The sequence below is a fragment of the Micropterus salmoides genome, unplaced genomic scaffold (genome assembly GCF_014851395.1).
Source record: "Micropterus salmoides isolate LMB-PRFRI ecotype aquatic unplaced genomic scaffold, ASM1485139v1 Ms_hic_scaffold_15, whole genome shotgun sequence".
Classification (NCBI taxonomy): Eukaryota; Metazoa; Chordata; class Actinopteri; order Centrarchiformes; family Centrarchidae; genus Micropterus; species Micropterus salmoides.
Window position 1 is genome coordinate 1,281,970 of NW_024040596.1, and position 21,366 is coordinate 1,303,335.

At 43.6% G+C, this 21,366-nt stretch overlaps 1 protein-coding gene across 2 annotated transcripts in view; it reads left to right on the plus strand.

Moving 5' to 3' along the window:
• The first annotated feature begins 226 nt into the window (after nt 1-226).
• Nucleotides 227-21,366, plus strand: part of ccdc141 (coiled-coil domain containing 141) — a 48,222-nt gene continuing 27,082 nt past the window's right edge. The window contains exons 1-14 of one of the 2 annotated variants that reach the window (XM_038719999.1): nt 227-295; nt 2,315-2,834; nt 5,921-6,043; nt 7,147-7,320; nt 9,899-9,995; nt 11,187-11,320; nt 11,431-11,601; nt 16,105-16,665; nt 16,945-17,027; nt 17,209-17,338; nt 18,021-18,140; nt 19,419-19,760; nt 20,100-20,303; nt 20,954-21,121. In XM_038719999.1, the coding sequence (XP_038575927.1) occupies nt 2,661-2,834; nt 5,921-6,043; nt 7,147-7,320; nt 9,899-9,995; nt 11,187-11,320; nt 11,431-11,601; nt 16,105-16,665; nt 16,945-17,027; nt 17,209-17,338; nt 18,021-18,140; nt 19,419-19,760; nt 20,100-20,303; nt 20,954-21,121 (2,481 nt within the window). In that variant the 5' untranslated portion in view covers nt 227-295; nt 2,315-2,660. The remainder of the gene's footprint in view (nt 296-2,314; nt 2,835-5,920; nt 6,044-7,146; nt 7,321-9,898; nt 9,996-11,186; nt 11,321-11,430; nt 11,602-16,104; nt 16,666-16,944; nt 17,028-17,208; nt 17,339-18,020; nt 18,141-19,418; nt 19,761-20,099; nt 20,304-20,953; nt 21,122-21,366) is intronic. The other variant, XM_038720000.1, reaches the window with a different exon arrangement.

Below are 21,366 nucleotides of genomic sequence, written 5' to 3' on the forward strand. Positions count from 1 at the left end.
ATGTTACTTTCCACCAGGGTTACTGCATTATTAATGGTTTTGATAGATAACTTTATGTCTTCATTAGGTTCAGCTTCAGATATTTTTACACTCTGTGTTACTGAAATAGAAAGAGGGGAGTGTTTGTTTATGGAAGGCAGACGTCTCTCTGTCACTCAGCTGTGTGATAATCCGACTGGAAACCACATCTATTTTTACCTCCTCTCCGTCTCTCAGCTGTGTTTCCTCTCACAGTGTTTTCGTGGCTCCGCAGTCGCAGCAGGGAAACGTCCGGATCTCCAGAAACGAGTCCAAGGTACTGAAACAGCTTCTGATTTTTCCTCTCTCTCTCTCTGTGAACTGGCTGTTTAATGTCACAAACTTTAATAAGAAAAAGTCAGTGATAAAAACTTTTATGATCTGGCAAAACATTTTCATCATCGCTTCTTGCTTCTCAGTTTTTACTACACCAACTATTTATACATTAAATCTGATTAATGAAAATTTGTGACTTTAGAACATCAAACTGGGTCCGCTGCTCGAGTTTTTCTGCTCATTTAATTTTACATTTTGGTATTTTTGTGCTTGAGAGTTTGCTTTATACAATTATCTGACAGATTTTCATTTCATTTGCTTCTCATTCTATATGATCAGAATTATTCATTCAGTAGCAGCATCAGACTGTCATCTCCATCAACCTTAGCTGTGCCCAAACTGTTGGTCTAATACAGTAAATATAGAAGTCCGTATAAGAACTAGCTGGCCTGTGTTGGCTCATTGATCCACACGGTGTGTAGTGTTGAGGACATATCTTTATAAATTGTGTCATAAATGTTCAGTAGTCAAGGAGGAGGAGAAGATATTCAGCTGCATTATGATCTGCAGTATTGTGGTCTAATGGTGATCTTGGCTTTAAAATTAGATTTTATACTAGGCGATGATAAAAAAAAGTCATCTTTTCCTTTATTGCATCTCCATTTACTCTGGCATGGTAACAGAAATATGTTCCTGTACGATGGATGCATCTTCTTTAGCTTCTGACCTATCAAAGGAGACCAGAAAAATGCTTGCAGGCCTCATGTTTGAGGAGTTAAATCAAAGTCCTTATATAGGCAGGTCCCGCCACTCGCCGCCATCTTGGTAAACCCTCCAGGTGGTTATCAGGGACTAACAGGATCAGGTCTCTATCTGAATGTACGGGCAGAGAGCCATAACTGCACTTTCACTGGTCACATAAAACCTGCATGTAGAGAATCAGCAGGAAAATCTGAAACAGTTTGATGACTTTGCCCCAAAATAAGGCGTTTTTTAACCCCGCAGGTTGTACTTCTACTACACATGCACGAGCTTCCACCACTTCATTTACGGGTCTTTCCAGAGCGCCGGTGACGTGAAGCCATGAGCTCCTCCCACTGGAGCACCTGAACAAACGCTAAACTAACTGATGTTCTGGATACAGTCAGCATATACCGTCTACTTTTATAAAGGCACCCTGGTACTTTCTAACACATACTGCAAGCACTGCAGATAAAATCTGGCGCCTTTTCACACTATTTTGGCGGACACGTCTGGACACACACCACCACAACATCTTTTTCAGGAGGGATTGGACATGTGAGCACAACCGCCATCTTTGGCGTGAGAGGCTTTTTTTGGGGGGGGATACGTCGACATATAATATTTTAATCCATACACACATATCAAAAACTGTAATACAAACATCTATAGGATCTTCAGTTCCGACAAACAGGCGTGTGGCCAAGATCTCTTACGTCTGATTTATGACAAAGGTTGACCTTTTTAACACAGACTGACATGAGATGCAGCTTATTTAATATCACACTGAGAAGCCTGCTCACACCGCTGATCCTGCACTTGAGGTTTTGGGGGACATTCAGGTTTCAGGGTGTTTTGAAGGGTCATTGTCGCTGTTTGAATTTGTGTACTTCCTGTGTGGACTTTTTACAGTATCTCTCAAAAGTGAGGACGCCCCCCAAATATTTGTAAATATTTAATTATTACATTATTAGATTTTCACTTAGGGGTGTCCTCACTTTTGTTGCCAGAGGTTTAGACATTAACGGCTGTGTGACGTGTTATTTTGAGGGGACAGCAGATTTACACTGTTATACAAGCTGTACACTCACTACTTTACACTGGAGCAAAGGGTCATTTCTTCAGTGTTGTCACATCAAAAGAAATAATCAGATATTTTCACAGATGTGAGGGGTGAACTCACTTTGTGAGATACTGTAGTTGGTTCAGTTAGCGTGGCTTTAATTCTCTAAAACCTTTCTCTGAAACTATACACAACGTTTCTCTCTTTGTCCTGCAGGAGATTCATTTAAAGAACTGGAAACACCGGACAACCACCAACAGCTGTTGTTCCCGGAGTCACTCTGGCTGGAGGGGTTCACACTTCCTAACACAAACAGATTCAGCTGGAGAACTCGGCATGTCGCTGTGAAGCCACCAACAAAGGATAACAGGAAATAGGAGACAGAGAATAAGCCGGGAACTTCAGAGAGGTTTGATGAGGAAAAGAGTGTTGGAACTATGAGAAAACTTCACGTCTACCCAAAGAAGACCACTTTATAGATTAAAAGTCTTTAAGTGATCCTAGTGGAAGAGAGTAGGACAGAAGGAAATTCCTAACCTAGTAACAGGAAGAGTTTTTCTTCATGACGACCGGAGAGCCTGAAGACACTGAGACATGTGGAGGACAGATGAAGGCAGGACGGGGAGATGGAGGAGGAGGAGGAGGAGGGAACACGAAGCTTCCTCTGTCTTTCACCACTCTCAGCACTATCGCCATCCAGGCCGGCCAATCACTGATTGTCGTCTCTGTCCTCAGGGTATGTAAACTGCAGGTTACTGTGATGATTAGTTGTTAGCTGCTAAAACCCCGAGGATCCAAGTCTCCAGATTAACTTGGATGAAGCTCGTTAATATGCTGCGCTGACAAAGAGCCGGGCAATAAAACAATAATGATAATAAACCTGATGGAATTTTCCTCAATAACAAATGTTCAACAAATGTTTGATTTAATTCATTTGATTCATGAACGAATCAGCACTAAATGTTTCCAATTAGAAATTTATTTCGTGGAGGAAAAGGGACTGAAAAGAGATTTTACTTAATTTGGCTCATGCATATTTATTGAAAACAGATTTTATGAGAATAGTTCTGGATGTTCTGCTTCAGATTAATGATCCTCTGTTTGGCATCAAGAGTTTGTTCTGAGCAGAAAGAAAAGTTTTAAACCACATTAACTTTCACTCAGGAGCAAAAATCAGCCTTTAAACCTGAAAGAAATAATGATTTGACTTTTATCCTGATAATTATCGATGTCCAATGATTTTTATTACATACATGACCGTGCAAAATCCTGGTGTCACTTCGCTTCAAGTAACCTGATAAAAATGACTCAGACATGAAGTTCATATATGAATGTGTTTCTACAAAGGTTATATCTTTAAATAATGTGTGGAAGTTTTCCAATTACAATCAGCTGTGAGCTCTGACTTAATTGTTAGCATTAGCTTGATCGTAGACAGACTTAAGCGAGTTGAGGTGTTAATTGGCTTTTGTTAGAATCAATGTGCATCTAAATGATTTTCAGACTGTTACCTTCTGTGAGCTCTGACTTTAAGTAGCTGTGCAGACGGGTGTTATTTTGGTGTTGGTTGGATATCTGCCTTACACGTAGTTTATAGCTCGTAGGCCGTTAGAGCGCGGTTCTTCCTTTGGAGGCCGTGTCAGGAGATTCAAGCTTTTCAGTTCATCTGCCAGTCGGCCCATGTGGTTTCCTGTTTTAGATCAAACTATTTACTGATGGTGTGTGTGTGTGTGTGTGTGAAACAGCTGATGCCTCTCAGTGTTTTGCAGGTGTGAAGGTGTAAGTACTCACATGTGTGTAAGTATGTGGGGTGACAGTTTTGGGCACTAAAATCATTGTTTTTAAGGTGTGTTTGTGTGTGCGCGCACTTGTCATGTTGTGTCCTTTTTGGTCGACATGCCAGAGATGCTGTATCATCCTGGCGAATGCTGCAACACACACACACACTGAGGCAGCTTCTTTAATAGCTGCTAGTATCAGTGCTTGTACAAGCTGCTGTCGCCTCATTAATCTGAATCTTAGTGGTAAGTTTTTATGATAGCTGTAAAACACTACACCTGTGTATTTATAATAGTATACACTACTAGTATAAATACACAGGTGTAGGTGTAAATATATATATCCATTACATGCATGAATTACTAAATCACAAAGTAACAGTTTTAAGTTTTTAGTAAGTTTTTACTTTTAAACTATGCCTATAAACTTTTATTCTCAATATATTTTATTTTGAAAGGTGTCCCCCGCAGAGGACACCATGCATCAATGGCATAAAGTGTTTTAATAGAACTCAGTGTACATCTAAAATCTCTCAAAGTGAGTCCACCCCTCACATCTTTGTAAATATCTGATTCTATCTCTTCATGTGTCGACACTGAAGAAATGTCACTTTGCTCCAGTGTAAAGTAGTGAGCGTGCAGCTTGTATAACAGTGTAAAGTAGTGAGCGTACAGCTTGTATAACAGTGTAAAGTAGTGAGCGTACAGCTTGTATAACAGTGTAAAGTAGTGAGCGTACAGCTTGTATAACAGTGTAAAGTAGTGAGCGTACAGCTTGTATAACAGTGTAAAGTAGTGAGCGTACAGCTTGTATAACAGTGTAAAGTAGTGAGCGTGCAGCTTGTATAACAGTGTAAAGTAGTGAGCGTGCAGCTTGTATAACAGTGTAAAGTAGTGAGCGTACAGCTTGTATAACAGTGTAAAGTAGTGAGCGTGCAGCTTGTATAACAGTGTAAAGTAGTGAGCGTGCAGCTTGTATAACAGTGTAAAGTAGTGAGCGTACAGCTTGTATAACAGTGTAAAGTAGTGAGCGTACAGCTTGTATAACAGTGTAAAGTAGTGAGCGTACAGCTTGTATAACAGTGTAAAGTAGTGAGCGTGCAGCTTGTATAACAGTGTAAAGTAGTGAGCGTACAGCTTGTATAACAGTGTAAAGTAGTGAGCGTACAGCTTGTATAACAGTGTAAAGTAGTGAGCGTACAGCTTGTATAACAGTGTAAAGTAGTGAGCGTGCAGCTTGTATAACAGTGTAAAGTAGTGAGCGTACAGCTTGTATAACAGCGTAAAGTAGTGAGCGTACAGCTTGTATAACAGTGTAAAGTAGTGAGCGTGCAGCTTGTATAACAGTGTAAAGTAGTGAGCGTACAGCTTGTATAACAGTGTAAAGTAGTGAGCGTACAGCTTGTATAACAGTGTAAAGTAGTGAGCGTGCAGCTTGTATAACAGTGTAAAGTAGTGAGCGTGCAGCTTGTATAACAGTGTAAATCTGCTGTCCCCTCAAAATAACACATCACACAGCCGTTAATCTCTAAACCGCTGGCAACAAAAGTGAGGACACCCCTACTTTTGTGAGATACTGTATGTTTTTAAAACATTTACTAAAAGCAAGTGGTATAAATACACAATGTTATTAAAGTGCAAATGATTTAATTTTAAATAAAACACACAACATAACGCAGAATAAACCCTTTGGCGCAGAACGTCCTCTGGAGTGGACAGATGTATTTTCAGTCAGAACAAAATGTACGAGAAATACATAATTAAAATCTAGATAACAGTATTTCTGACATCTTATTTAGTTTAGTTTACAGTTATTGCTGCGTTACTTAGTGTTTTTCCATTTCCCGCCACTATTTAAATTTTGAATTTATAATGCAATAAATCAAAATGACTGAGATGTACAAGACCGTAATCTAACGGAATTGTAGAAAACACTTTGGGGGTCGGCCACGTGGTGGTTAGGACACAGTAATGTAACTTGAATGGCTCAAAGTGGCGTCCAAAAATCCGTCCACTGTAGTTGACATCGTGTGTTTGTGTGCAGAGTGGGTCTCTGGTCCACCTCCAGCTGGTCCAGGTCCATCCAGGCCTCTGTGAGATCGGATCGAACCAGGAGGAAAACCAGACGCTGATTCAGGAGCATCAGCAGCTGATGGAGAAACTCAAGGTGCAAACAGACAGAAACACACACGTCACGCTGCCTCAAGTCATGACATCACTTCCTGTCCAGACTCTCTTCCAGCCAATACAATCTCTCATCGGTCTTTCTGACCTCGCGAAGCTCCTTCCTGCCGTTTACTTTCCATTTTATCAGATAAATCAGCTCCACAGCAAACTGAAACTCATGATTTAACAAAGATAGATAATTATTGCTCAAAGTAATTTAACTTAAAAACTACGGCTCCCATGCAAATGTACCAGCACGGGTACTTAAATCGATGTAACTTGAAATGTAAAAGTTACAGATTAGAAGTTACCCGACTTAAAATGTGATAGTAGTGTAACTATTTCATGTAATTATGAACCATCAGTAGCTGTAATGTAATTTTCCCAGTAAGTGTTACATTTATTTTGTAACTAAATTACATGAAACTGGTTACTCGCCAAGACCGGTCCTGGTCCTGCTCCAGGTTTCTGCCTGTTAAAGGCAGTTTTTCGTTCCCACTGTAAGTGTTTGCTAATGGTGGGAATAGTCTCTGTAAAGAATATTACAAAGCATACGGTCCAGACCTGCTCTGTAAACGTGCAGTGGGATAACTTTATGAACTGGTATATAAATAAAATTTAACACACAACATAACACACAACACATTTGAACTAGCCGCATTTAACCTGCGGGGGTCTGTGGGCTTATGGGAAATGGTGTTTCTTAAAGGCAGCTGAAAACATCGAGTAAACTATATTCTTAATTACCATGTATTTATTCCTGTTAATTATCGCAGTTGCTCTAGCTAGTGAGCTAACTGCTATAAGTTAGCAAGATGCCAACTAGAAAATAATGTTAGTTTTGGACTGTGGGAAATTATTTAATAAAACTTTAAACCACTATGGTATCTTTACAATTACTAAGCAACAATGAGTTAGCTACTGTTGTTGTCCTTGTTGTTTGTTATTTCCATATGGAGTTAGCTTTGCACACCAGGAAGCCTGAGGCTAACGTTAAAATTCTTGCTAACGTAACAAGACCGTCAGAGGAGCGGATTTATTTTTACCTTAAGAGTTTATACAAACCTTTTATATAATCTGTTGTTTCTCCTTGTTTTGTGCCAGAAACATGAGAAGGAAGTGCTGTCTGTGGTGGACAAGAGACAGGAGGAAGAGGAGCAAGTGTACAAGGCCATGGGGGCGTCTCTGAACGAGGGGTGGTCGCTGCTCCTCCGTCTGCTGGAGAGACGCCAGGAAGTCCTGACGCTGGCTGCAGACTTTTACCACCGAGCGTTGGAGGTAGGAAGCTTATTAAATATGTGGAACAACGTCAGAAAACTACTTTATTTACAGTTTAAACTGAACTTGTAAAGGAGCCAAGCTAAGAGCGACCGTAGCTGCTAATGATGTGTCAAGGCTTCTTATCTCCTGTGAACATCTTCTCAAGCAGTTTTACTGAAACGGCTTTCTTATGATTGTGAGTTAATGTATTACTGTAAAATTCTTCTCCACATTGGTGCACCTTGATTTGTGCTTCTGGTGGAGCTAAAACTACCAGCCCGTTCTCATCTCCAAACACCAACACATTCTCCCATCTCGTCACATATGGACCCTTTTTGCGTTGTTTAAGTTAGCAACATCCGGCTAGACTTTCAAAATAAAACTAGTGGTCAAAGTTGTGAAACATTACTACTTAGAAGACGAAGAAGCATTAGTAATAATAATATACAGCAGGGGTTGGCAAATGAGTTTTAGAGCAATATTTTCAACCATTAGATGGTGGATGAGAATATAAGGTATAATATTGCCCGGTATCAACATGATGTTTGATTAGCTCAGCTGGTAAGGTGTGGCGCTCGCCGGTTGAGGGTTTGATCCCACCTTGAGACAACTTCTTTTCTTTCTCTTCAACAAATGGATTCTGCAGCGAATGTTCCTCCGATCACGACGTGCTGCACTGTTTGTGTTTCGGTGTTTGATCCGCATGCATCAACCTACGGACGCTTTTTCAGGACATTCAGGGGAATCACGTTCTCTGTCGGCTCTTTCAGGGGTGTGTCAAGCAGCTACAGACTCTTTTAGTGTCGTTCAGAGTTTTTCTTTATTTGCGTCGTCTTACCAGTTCTGAACAGAAATGCAAACACGAACGCACAAACAGGTCTTTTGGTTCACCAAGGGCTCACAAAATAAACTTAGGTGGTCACGAGATGATTTGTTTTGTTCAGATGTAAGAAAAAAAAAATAATGATGATCGAGGGGTCGCGGGGAGACTTTTCTTCATATTCAGGGGGTCACAAGCAAAAACAGATCCTGGTTTAGATTTAGTCTCAGGGACTTGCTGTGTCTTTGTTGTCCAGATTCTTGAGGCTGGCGGGTTCGGTTCTGTGTATTCTGTATTGTGTCTTTATTTCCTGGGATGACCCAGGGGAATTTCCTTTCTGGTCTACGACCCCCTTGTCTGGAGCTCGGCCCCCCAAGATGATCACAGGCTTTGGCTTTTGGTCTCTTCTGATTTCACCATTAGTAGAGTGATGGGGATTGGTCGCACAGAAAGGTGGGTCCTTCTGTCTGGTGATTTGCCCTTCCCTTTGTTGCCTGCCTCACCTTTTCTTTCCTTCTTTTGACTTCCCTACATGTTGCTCGACCTTCGAAGGAAAGCGAGTTTAAGTTGGTCACTTGACAATAAATGGCTGAACTTGCATCACAGATTTACAACTTGTTAATGCTTAATAGTGTATTTACGGTGCTGAGCTGTATGAAGACTCCGTGTCGACGTTGTAGCTGCAGCTCAGTGTAATCTGACTCTCACAGGAACATTGTGTTCGTCTCAGCTGTTGTGACCTTTGACCCCTGACCCCCTCCCTGTGGGCGGGAACGTGAAGCGTGCCGTCCTCTGTGCACTTTGGATGTGATCCGTCCTCGTCTCGTGTCTCCGTTGCAGCTTTGGGTCACATTCCTTCAGTAATCTGTGCTCATTGGCTGGCGGCCATTTCATTAGCAACACCTGCCGCCGGGCCGCAGTGTGCAGCTGCAGCCTTTATCTGAAACGGTCCAACACTGAGCTTCCTGCTTCTATTTTAATCCTCTGTGCGTCACAGCAACATGCACGAGACACAGCTTTCCAGGGCGGGGGAAGTGACAATCACACACAGAGGTTGTAAACAGAAATGCGTGGTCACCCCCCCCCCCCGAGAGTCGGCTGGGTTTACAGACCTGAAACCTCACCGTGGACGAGGTTCTCATTGGTGGTCCAGTCTCAGACTTCTCAGCAGCTGTTGGATGGATTGTGATTCATGTTTCTCTCAGGATGAACTGTCGTCTTCTTGAATGGTGAACGGTAACCGGGAGGATCATCGCCATCCGTGACTGTCGCCCGCCACAATATCTGCCGACTTGTTTGCTCACTAATTAAAAATGAAAGTACTTTTACAATCGCAGCCAACTTTATTGTTGTTATTATGAGTGCACCATCCGGGTACCCATAGTGCACTGCATTTTGCCGTACAGTGTGAACATATTAAGTGTAAGTACAGAAGGGCGCTAACAGCAGACACGCTATTGGTCTTTATGCTAAGCTAGCAAAGTTAAACTCGTCCTGGACCTGAAGAAACTGATGTCTCCTTCTTTGACTCTGGGTCAGAGACTGAACCTGCCTTTTTAAACTAAACATTGTCTGTCCACAAAGCTCAGTTTTCAAATCCTTATTTATATACAGCTCATTATTCACAAACAAAACATTTATTTCCACCCGCTCAATGCAACAACCTGAGTGTAAATACGAGACGTCACAGAGTTGTAAGGACTAAGAAAGCTTTAGATGGTTTTGTCTTGCTTACATTGGCAGTTCTTCAGTTTTACTTCCACACTCTGTCTGCAGTTTGCTGTCAGTATGGACGGAGTTGAGGATCTGCAGATCCGACCGGACGACGACCGACTGGCTGCAGCGCAGCTCACGTACGACTCCATGAGGAGAGGTAACCTTGGTATCAGTCCTAGTATCTGTAGTATAATTGTCAGCACTATACACATCTGCAGCGCATATTAAATAAATGATCACTAATTTAGTTTTAATTTCTTGCTCTGTTGTGTGAATGTGTTTGTTTGTCTTCATTTATGTGTGTTAGACTGACCTGGACCTTCCTTTCAGTCCAACTTGCTGTAGCTGCAGAGTTGCAGCTGGTTTAAAGCAGTTTAAATTAGTTTAAATTACCGTAAAACTTCAATTAATAGCCGAGTCCCAAACAGCCGCCTGCCTCCTTTACTGGCCTGGTGACACTTAAACGCCTGGTCTGGTTTTTATAGAAGTTCTTTGGATGTATGAAACCTCTGAAACCCGCAGGGTCGCCTCTTTAGCTGCTTCTAAGCTGCTTAGATCGTTGATACAAATATTAATGCTTAAACGTGATGATCAATATGTCAGGGTGAACATGCTGAACATGTCCGAGTGTGTCCGTTTCTGATTATTTATCTTCCTTCAGTCTGGAAGCGTCCAGCAATCCAAAGAATCAAAACAGCTTTCCATAAAAATGAATCCAAGTTGTGAATCCTGTCGTGTGAAGTCCGTCTCTCATCCTGCACCGTGTGGTTGACGTGATGTTACTTCAAAATAAAAGTGCATGTCGGAGCTAGATCAAATGAATGACGTGTATTTGACATTATTTGATGATTTTTATACAAGTATTATTCTGTTTGAAATAAATAAACTGTTTCATAGAAGTTTCAGTTTTGTGCAAAAGGAATTAAAGGCCTGTGGGTCAATTCAGTGATTTTAGCAAATAAAAGCCCGGGCTATTCAAAGTTTTACGGTAGTAACGATCAACTGGTTAAAACCACTGAGACAGTTTTTAGGTGCTTTAAAGTGATTTAAACTGGTGAAAGCTTTAGATAAACTGGTTTAAACTTATTAAAAACAGATTTAAACTGGTTTAGTTTTAGTGGTTTAAATAATCTGAACGACTATAAACTGGTTCAAACTAGGTTGTTTCAGTTCTATACTGCAGGTATTTTAAACCTTATAGCTACACTGCCCATTAACTGGTGTGTTGGGGGGGGGGGGTCCACTGAAAACCTGTTTAAACTGGTTTGTCTGATGGCTGCAGTTGACAGAGTGACGTGTTGTGACTATATAATCACACAGTCGCTGTGTCTTTGTGTTCTGACTCCAGATCTTCTGGGAAAGTCCCTGCAGGTTTTAACCAGCAGCAGCGTTCTGATGCAGAAACTCAGACGGCTGCAGAGGACCGAGGCCCTCCAGAGGAGAGGAGGAGTCCTGCAGGACCAGGAGGACGAGGAGGACGAGGTGAAAGTGTCTCTGTGTCTTAAAAAAAGTCTTGTTGGTGTATTCAGAGCTTCATTATTACCTGAGTAACTAATAAATATCTTACAGTAATAATCTAACTTATTGTCCAGAGTTCCCAGAGTTCCCGGAGCAGCAGGGGGGTGGCGTTACGGCTGGAGGAGCTGGTGGAGACGCTGCAGGATCGGAGGAGGAGGGCGGATCAGGCTGTCAGGCTGCAGCTCCAACAGGCGGAGAACGGCATCATGGTCCACAAGGAAGAGTCCAGAGAGGCCGGCCCTGATGTAAGATGACATGAGCGCCACAGTGTTCATCTTTATTTAAATAAATAACTGAAGAGAAAACGTTTCAGGATGACGAACGCTCCACACTTTTCCGTTCTGCAGTTACACCTTCAGAAACCACGTTCAGGAATAATTTCAGAGCTTTTGGTTGTGGGTCGGCCTTTTGTGAACAAATGATCTGACCGACGAGGTTCCACAAAGACTGTGAGAAGAAAGAAGTGACTGTGTGAACGCAGAGTAAACACGGGGACGCAGGTAGTCTGCTACCTGAAATCTTAAATGTTTCACACCAATAATGATAATACATTTAATTTGTAATGCACTTTATATTTACGCAAATCCCAAAGTGCTACAGGTAAGTGCTAAAAATGAAAACACACTGAGAGCATGAAAATAAAAATAATAAAAAAAAGTTGTGAATCTCAGACGTTCACTAACTCCCCTTTTTTTTTCTCAGTGTTTGTGGAACAATATTTATTTTGATATTCTCCATTTATGTCTCTAACTACAGACTTCAGCTTCTCCTGCTGAGTTTTCTTTTTCACAGGTTTACTCTCACACCAAAAATTAGAAGCCAGAAAGCAACACATTCATGAAATATGCAGATGTTTATACACAGATCAGCCAAAACATTATGACCGCTGACAGGTGAATAACTCTGGTTACCTGGTTACCATGGCACCTGTCAGTGGATCTAACAGGCAGCAGGTGAACATGTGTCCTCAGAGTTGATGTTAGAAGCAGGAAAAATGTGCAAAATAGGAGGGTTTGAGTTGCTTTGACAGCAGTGGATAAGACACGTGCCTTTAATGTGAGCAACCCGGGTTCGAATCCACTGTGAGACATTTTGTCTTGGACTTAATGTGTCCCTGAGCAAGACACTTAAACCCGAGTTGCACCAGAGGCGTGCGACCTCTGACAAATATAAAGCTGTAAGTCGCTTTGGATAAAAGCGTCAGCTGAATGGATAACTGGGTCAGAACAGTCTAAACCGGTCTGCAGGGGTCAGGGGCGACAGGGTCTTGGACCTGGTCCACATGAGGAGTGAAGTCTGGCCTGTGTGGTCCGATCCAACAGACGAGCTGCTGCAGGTCAAACTGCTGAAGAAGTTGATGCAGGTTCTGATAGAAAGGGGTCAGAACACACAGTGGAGTCCGTGCCTCAGCCGATCTGCCGTAACATTATGACCAGCTGGTGGTGTCTGATATTCGTCCAAAAAACACAAGCGTGAGAGTAAAAAGCAGCTGCTAACGTGGCTTTAGTTTGTTTCATGTGAGTTTTAATGTGATTCAGGCTCTGGCGTACGATCAGCACGCCAACCAGTAATACAAATGAGATGGGAGCGCACCGTTAGTGAGGATAACTTCATCCAGGATTTACAAATCAATCCTGTGTTCAAAGAATCAGCTGGATGAGAGAAACCAGGATCCTTTTAGCCTGAAGACAGCGTGTGAGCGTCCGGCTCATGCGAATCTCGTTGTCTCGTCCATCACCAGAGCTGCAGACCAGACGCAGAGGCCTCTGTGTGATATCCTGCAGTATTAAAGGTATCAGAGCAGAGAGTCATCAGTCTCTTCTGTCAGCGTCTAGTGTTCCCGTTATAAATATAATTCCTGCCTGCAGCTACATTCTCCCCTCGCCGACGGCTGGATTTAAAAATACTCTCATTTCAAGCAGCTGAACTAAATCATTTCTAAAAGAGACGTCGCGAACACCTGCAGAGGTTTCATCTGTCTGGTTCACACCTGCAGAGGTTTCATCTGTCTGGTTCACACCTGCAGAGGTTTCATCTGTCTGGTTCACACTTTTACACCATATTCTGATTTTTTGATATTCACCTGTACTTCTGAGAGAGTACTTCTACTTCCAGTCCTTTGAGTAGTACTGCTGCTTGTACTTCACTAACAGATGTGAGTATTTGAGCTTGTAGCCGACACAGTATTTGTACTCACAGTGTAGCCGATGCAGTATTTGTACTCACAATGTAGCCGACGCAGTATTTTTACTCACAGTGTAGCCGACGCAGTATTTGTACTCACAGTGTAGCCGACGCAGTATTTGTACTCACAGTGTAGCCGACGCAGTATTTGTACTCACAGTGTAGCCGACGCAGTATTTTTACTCACAGTGTAGCCGACGCAGTATTTGTACTCACAGTGTAGCCGACGCAGTATTTGTACTCACAGTGTAGCCGACGCAGTATTTGTACTCACAGTGTAGCCGACGCAGTATTTGTATTCACAGTGTAGCCGACGCAGTATTTGTACTCACAGTGTAGCCAACGCAGTATTTGTATTCACAGTGTAGCCGACGCAGTATTTTTACTCACAGTGTAGCCGACGCAGTATTTTTATTCACAGTGTAGCTGACGCAGTATTTGCATTCACAGTGTAGCCGACGCAGTATTTGCACTCAGTGTAGCCGACGCAGTATTTTTACTCACAGTGTAGCCGACGCAGTATTTGTATTCACTTTGTAGCCGACGCAGTATTTGTACTCACAGTGTAGCCGACATAGTATTTGTATTCACAGTAGCCCCGACGCAGTATTTGTACTCACAGTGTAGCCGACGCAGTATTTGTATTCACAGTGTAGCCGACATAGTATTTGTATTCACAGTAGCCCCGACGCAGTATTTGTACTCACAGTGTAGCCGACGCAGTATTTGTATTCACAGTGTAGCCGACATAGTATTTGTATTCACAGTAGCCCCGACGCAGTATTTGCACTCACAGTGTAGCCGACGCAGTATTTTTACTCACAGTGTAGCCGACGCAGTATTTGTATTCACTTTGTAGCCGACGCAGTATTTGTACTCACAGTGTAGCCAACGCAGTATTTGTACTCACAGTGTAGCCAACGCAGTATTTTTACTCACAGTGTAGCCGACGCAGTATTTGTACTCACAATGTAGCCGACGCAGTATTTTTACTCACAGTGTAGCCGACGCAGTATTTGTACTCACAGTGTAGCCGACGCAGTATTTGTATTCACAGTGTAGCCGACGCAGTATTTGTACTCACAGTGTAGCCAACGCAGTATTTGTATTCACAGTGTAGCCGACGCAGTATTTTTACTCACAGTGTAGCCGACGCAGTATTTTTATTCACAGTGTAGCTGACGCAGTATTTGCATTCACAGTGTAGCCGACGCAGTATTTGCACTCAGTGTAGCCGACGCAGTATTTTTACTCACAGTGTAGCCGACGCAGTATTTGTATTCACAGTGTAGCCGACGCAGTATTTGTATTCACAGTGTAGCCGACATAGTATTTGTATTCACAGTAGCCCCGACGCAGTATTTGTACTCACAGTGTAGCCGACGCAGTATTTGTATTCACAGTGTAGCCGACATAGTATTTGTATTCACAGTAGCCCCGACGCAGTATTTGTACTCACAGTGTAGCCGACGTAGTATTTGTATTCACAGTGTAGCCGACATAGTATTTGTATTCACAGTAGCCCCGACGCAGTATTTGCACTCACAGTGTAGCCGACGCAGTATTTGTACTCGCAGTGTAGCCGACGCAGTATTTGTATTCACTTTGTAGCCGACGCAGTATTTGTACTCACAGTGTAGCCGACATAGTATTTGTATTCACAGTAGCCCCGACGCAGTATTTGTACTCACAGTGTAGCCGACGCAGTATTTGTATTCACAGTGTAGCCGACATAGTATTTGTATTCACAGTAGCCCCGACGCAGTATTTGTATTCACTTTGTAGCCGACGCAGTATTTGTACTCACAGTGTAGCCGACATAGTATTTGTATTCACAGTAGCCCCGACGCAGTATTTGTACTCACAGTGTAGCCGACGCAGTATTTGTATTCACAGTGTAGCCGACATAGTATTTGTATTCACAGTAGCCCCGACGCAGTATTTGTACTCACAGTGTAGCCGACGTAGTATTTGTATTCACAGTGTAGCCGACATAGTATTTGTATTCACAGTAGCCCCGACGCAGTATTTGCACTCACAGTGTAGCCGACGCAGTATTTTTACTCACAGTGTAGCCGACGCAGTATTTGTATTCACTTTGTAGCCGACGCAGTATTTGTACTCACAGTGTAGCCGACATAGTATTTGTATTCACAGTAGCCCCGACGCAGTATTTGTACTCACAGTGTAGCCGACGCAGTATTTGTATTCACAGTGTAGCCGACATAGTATTTGTATTCACAGTAGCCCCGACGCAGTATTTGTACTCACAGTGTAGCCGACGCAGTATTTGTATTCACAGTGTAGCCGACATAGTATTTGTATTCACAGTAGCCCCGACGCAGTATTTGTATTCACAGTGTAGCCGACGCAGTATTTGTATTCACAGTGTAGCCGACATAGTATTTGTATTCACAGTAGCCCCGACGCAGTATTTGTACTCACAGTGTAGCCGACGCAGTATTTGTACTCGCAGTGTAGCCGACGCAGTATTTGTGCTCGCAGTGTAGCCGACGCAGTATTTGCAGTAGTCCATGAATTGACAACAACTGTCTTCACTACAGCACTGGAGTCTCACTGTGGAGAAGATCCTGGACCAAGACCTGCAGTCTGGATCCACACCAGCAGAGAGCCCAGACCTGAAGACAAGAGAAACCAGTGACGTTGAACCTGGACCCAGGTTAGATCTAAAACCTGGATCCAGATCAGAGGAGACCAAAAACCCACAGCCAAGATCTGGATCCAGATCAGAGGAAAATACAAACCTGAAAACTGGATCCAGATCAGATCTGAAGCCTGGATGTAGACCAGAGGAGACCAGGGATCTTCAGTCAGGATCCAGATCAGAGCAAACCAAAAACCTATGGCCTGAATCCAGATCACAGGCCACCATAAACCCACAGCCTAGATCCAGATCAGAGGAAAGTCCAAACCTAAGATCTGGATCCAGATCAGAGGAAAATACAAACCTGAAAACTGGATCCAGATCAGATCTGAAGCCTGGATGTAGATCAGAGGAGACTAGAAACCTGCAGCCTGAATCCAGACTCGAACAGACCAAGGACGCACAGCCTAGATCCAGATCAGAGGAGACCAGAGACCTTCAGTCAGGATCCAGATCAGAGGTAAGTTAGAGGTAAGGCTTGAGGATGAAACTTTCCACCAGTCTGCAGAAAGAATCAGATCCTGTTTTATTGGTCCAGGTCTTTACTGGTCTCCCAGTTGCCCCAGCAGCCAGACTCAGACACATGTGAACCAGGTCCCTGCTGCCTGGGCAGCAGTGTTGTCTGTGCTCTGTTACAAGGTTTGTCCTGAGGGTGGCGCTGCAGGACGGTGCAGATCTGGTCTGTAGTTTCTGAGGTACCTGTCTGGGTGTTGGTGGATTTAATCTGGTGTTTCCTCAGGCTGAAGACCTCAACCTGTCGGACCTGAGGAGGAAACAGGAAGAGAGCAAACGGCACAGAGCTGCTGCTACACCTGCCGCCAGGTGTGTCAGCGTGCTGCAGAAATGTCCTCACCTGCCCAACAAACCCTTTCTGAGGCAGTTTAAAGATCCGTTCATAATAAAGCAAATAAAATAACGAACTCGCCGTAATTAAAGTTCCACTTTTCATTTGGAAACACGGGACCTGAAGAAATCTGCGTTATGTTCTTCTTCTCTGGTGCAGCAGGCAGGCAGCGAGGCTGGAGGGCATGCTGGGAAAAGAGACTCAAAGTGGAGAAGACCACGCCCACCAAGACCTTCTGACCAATCAGAGGCAACAGCTGCTGTCGTCATGTGAACTCCTCGTGGACAAGGTGACATTTTCTTTTTCTTCTTTACAGCAGCTTCATTTCACCGTTTAGCTGTTTATGAGAACAGAAGAAGCTGCTTCATTTAAATACAGGGGAGGCTTTAGGGCGGGGCTACAAGCTGATTGACAAGTTGCTACCATGGCGACCTGTCAATCAGAATAGAGGCTGCTCTGCGTACATTTAACCAGCGCGGCTGAAAAAGCTCATCAGGAGTCGGCTGCTCATTTTTCAGTAAGTACGTTTAGTTTTAAGCCTGTTTGTCGCTAGCTAAAATTAGCATCCCAGCTAATATTAACGTGAATTACAGATGCACCTTGCTAACCAAGCTAGCTAGCTCCTCCCTCTCGTCTGGTTCCAAAAAACCAACGGCAAACTCCAGGCTCCAAAACTGTAGCCCACAAACCCACTGGGGACGTCACGGTGGCCACGCCCACAGTACAGAACACGACTAGACAACGTGATATACTCGAGACTGTATCAGCTGCCTTCAGGGACACATTTCAGACTAAAGACCAGTTAACTGGAGACATAAGTACCAAACTGGGAAATGGCTAATTTTTGGTTAAACAGGAAGCATGAAATAAAGACAAAGCATTACAGGAAACATTTAAAACCGTATTCTTTGCCATTTACACTATGTAATGTACCTGGAAGTGAGCTAACTAAACGTGTGTGTGTGTTGCAGATCTGGAGCTGGCTGCAGCAGGGCGGCAGTGTGTTGGCTAACAGCTGTGAAGCAGGACGGCAGCTCTCTGAGGCCGAAGACACTCTGAACACACACCTGCAGCTGCACACACAGGCTGAGGTAAACACACACACACACCTTAGTTATTTTTACTTCCCTTGAAGAAAAAGTACAGTTTGTGCAGCTGCTCCAAACAACAACTTTTCAAATATCAAGAAATCGGTTGAAGTAGACGAGCTGAAGTTATAGTTGTAAATCTCTAATCCAATTCAATCAATTTCATTAAACCCACTAGCGACACTTATTTAAGTTGATTGAATTAAACTGGACAAAATGATTTTACAGACAGAGACAAATTTACTTTGAAATCCTCACTGATGTCACATATCCTGTTAGCTTGGTACTCTCTTATGTTACGGGGTTCTGTGTCTCGGATTCAATGTATTTCTTGTGATTACAACACAGCAAATCATGAATACATTTACATTTGCTCATGTGGCACTTTATGCAAAGTGACTTACATTTGAAGAACAACATCCAAGCATCAACAGAGCATCCATACAGTAAGAGATACTAGATGCTAGTACGAGCTGTCAGCACGTACAGCATCACAGGAAGAAGTAAGAGTTAACGAACAGTTCGATCAGTACAAAAGAATTGTAAGGGGATAGAAGAAGAGCACAGGAAGTGATGTCAGAGGTGTTATCAGAGGAAGTGTTCTCTGCAGAGTTTCCAGGAGCTTCTTGAAGTCAGAGAGGGACGCCCCTGCTCTGATGGCGTGCGGTCACTCGTTCCACCGTCGTGGTGTCACAGATGAGAACAGGGACTGAGGTCGCTTTATGTGAAGGGATGGCAGAGCCAGGCGGCGTTCGTTGGAGCAGCGCAGTGGCCCAGAAGGAACGTAGACTTGGATTATGGAGTTTAGGTAGATGCTGCAGACCCAGGAGTCACTCTGTATGCAGCGTTAGGGACTTGGATCTGATTCTGAGGGCCCCAGGGAGCCAGTGGAGGTCACTGAGTAATGGAGGGACATGAGTCCTTTTGGGCTGATCAGAAACCAGACAGGCTGCTGAGTTCTGAACCATCTGTAGGGGTTTCACCAGACCAGATGATATGATGATACTTATGAGACTAAAAACTCTCACACGGACTTCTTTCATTTGTCAGACGGGTCGACTGCTGACTGTGAAAACATCTCTGCCAGAAGATTTATCTATAGGGAGAGAATATATTTGGCGGATCTACAGGGTCTCTGATAGATGTCACTCTCACAGCTGTTGTTTAGTTCACTTGGTGTGGATTTGGGGATTCTGGATCAGTTTTGGATGATTTCTGCAACTCTGGTGCTGTGTTCTGTTAACTAGTCCAACAAATCATGAAGTCCATGTTTGTCTCCAGTCTGCAGGTCACGATGCAGAGAACATGAAGCAGATCCTGGATCAGATCAGAGCTCTGCACACAGATTCAACCAGCACGACCAGTCCCCATCCTCCCAGTGAACCCAGCAGACAGATGTCCCCTCTGAAGGCCCTGACAGAGCAGCTGAAGAGAGGCAGCCAGACCAGAACCAGCAGCGCTCAGCCCGGTCCACCTGCCGCTGACCCAAACGGTTTACCGAGTCCAGAACTCGCTGGGCGAGTTAATCTGATCTTTAAGGAGCTGCAGAGTCTGAACAGAAAGATCGACTCAAACCTGCAGCTGCTGCGACCCTACGTCACTTTCCTCAGGACGGCGCAGCAGGTCTCTTCTAGCGTCCGTTAGACTTTCCACTAGTTTGAAAGAAGTACATAAGTATTAACAGTTAAAGTACTTACAGTGTGCAGAATGGGTGTAAAAACGCTCTAAGAATATCTAAATCATCAGTATGTTGCTTGTTCTGTGCATCATTGGGATGTAATGAACATTTCAGCCTCTAGGGAGCGCTGACAGAGATATATGGCAGTAAATATCTTGTTGTGGACCAAAGTGTTCTCAACTAAACAATGCAAAATCAGCTGCCCCTGTGGTAACATGCAGTCTGTCAGAGAAGTCTGTGATGGTGGTGAAGGTAACTGTGCTGATGGTGCTCCTGTTCTCCAGGTGGAGGAGGAGCTGGAGGAACTGAGGGAGATCTACAGAAGGAGACAGGAGGAGGAGGAGGAGGAGGAGTGGGAAGCTGGTAGCGGTAACATCAGGACAACCACCAGTTCCAGGTCACACACAAAGAAGATGCAGCAGGAAACGCTACAGAGGTTCCTCGATGTTCAGGATCTGGGAAACAACTACGTCCATGCTGTTAGAACGGTAACTATACTGTCGGGAATGGGGGTTCAGACCAAGTCAAGACCAAGACCGTTGTATAGAGACCGAGACAAGACCAAGACCGTTGTAGACCAAGACCGTTGTAGACCAAGACCGTTGTATAGAGACCGAGACAAGACCAAGACCGTTGTATAGAGACCGAGACAAGACCAAGACCGTTGTAGACCAAGACCGTTGTATATAGACCGAGACAAGACCAAGACCGTTGTATAGAGACCGAGGCAAGACCAAGACAGTTGTATAGAGACCGAGACAAGACCAAGACCGTTGTAGACCAAGACCGTTGTATAGAGACCGAGACAAGACCAAGACCGTTGTAGACCAAGACCGTTGTATAGAGACCGAGACAAGACCAAGACTGTTGTATAGAGACCGAGGCAAGACCAAGACCGTTGTATAGAGACCGAGGCAAGACCAAGACCGGATTGTATAGAGACCGAGACAAGACCAAGATCGGATTGTATCGAGACCAAGAGACCGAGACTTTTTAGGGGCTGAGACCAAGTCAAGACTGAGACTGAGTACCACAACACCAAATTCTAGTATAAATTTAATGTAGAATAACTTTGCTTTTCTTATGTGGATGAAAAAAATTTATATCGAGTGTGGTTTTTATGTTTTGTGTATGTCAGGTGTCTGGAGCAGGGTTGAACCTGCAGTCTGTGGTGTCGATGGTGCAGCAGACGATGGAGCGACTCAGCAGAACCAAAGAGGAAGTGAACGAGCTGCTGAGTCACCAGCAAATCCAGACCCAGCAGCAGCAGGAGTCCTGTAGAAAATACCGGGAGAGACTGCTCAAGGTACTAACTACTGTAGAAAAGTGAACATGTTACTGGTTATCTAAAGTCTAATCTGTTGTATGACAATCTTTAACTGCAATTAGCTAGTAACAATATAGCTGCCAAATAAATGTAAAAACTATACTTTCCTTTAAAATGTAATTATCACACAGCAGACAATAGGAACACACAAATAAAGTGCAAGCATCTCAAATTTGCACTTGAGTAAATGTACTTAGTTACTTCCACCACTTGAATGCTGTATG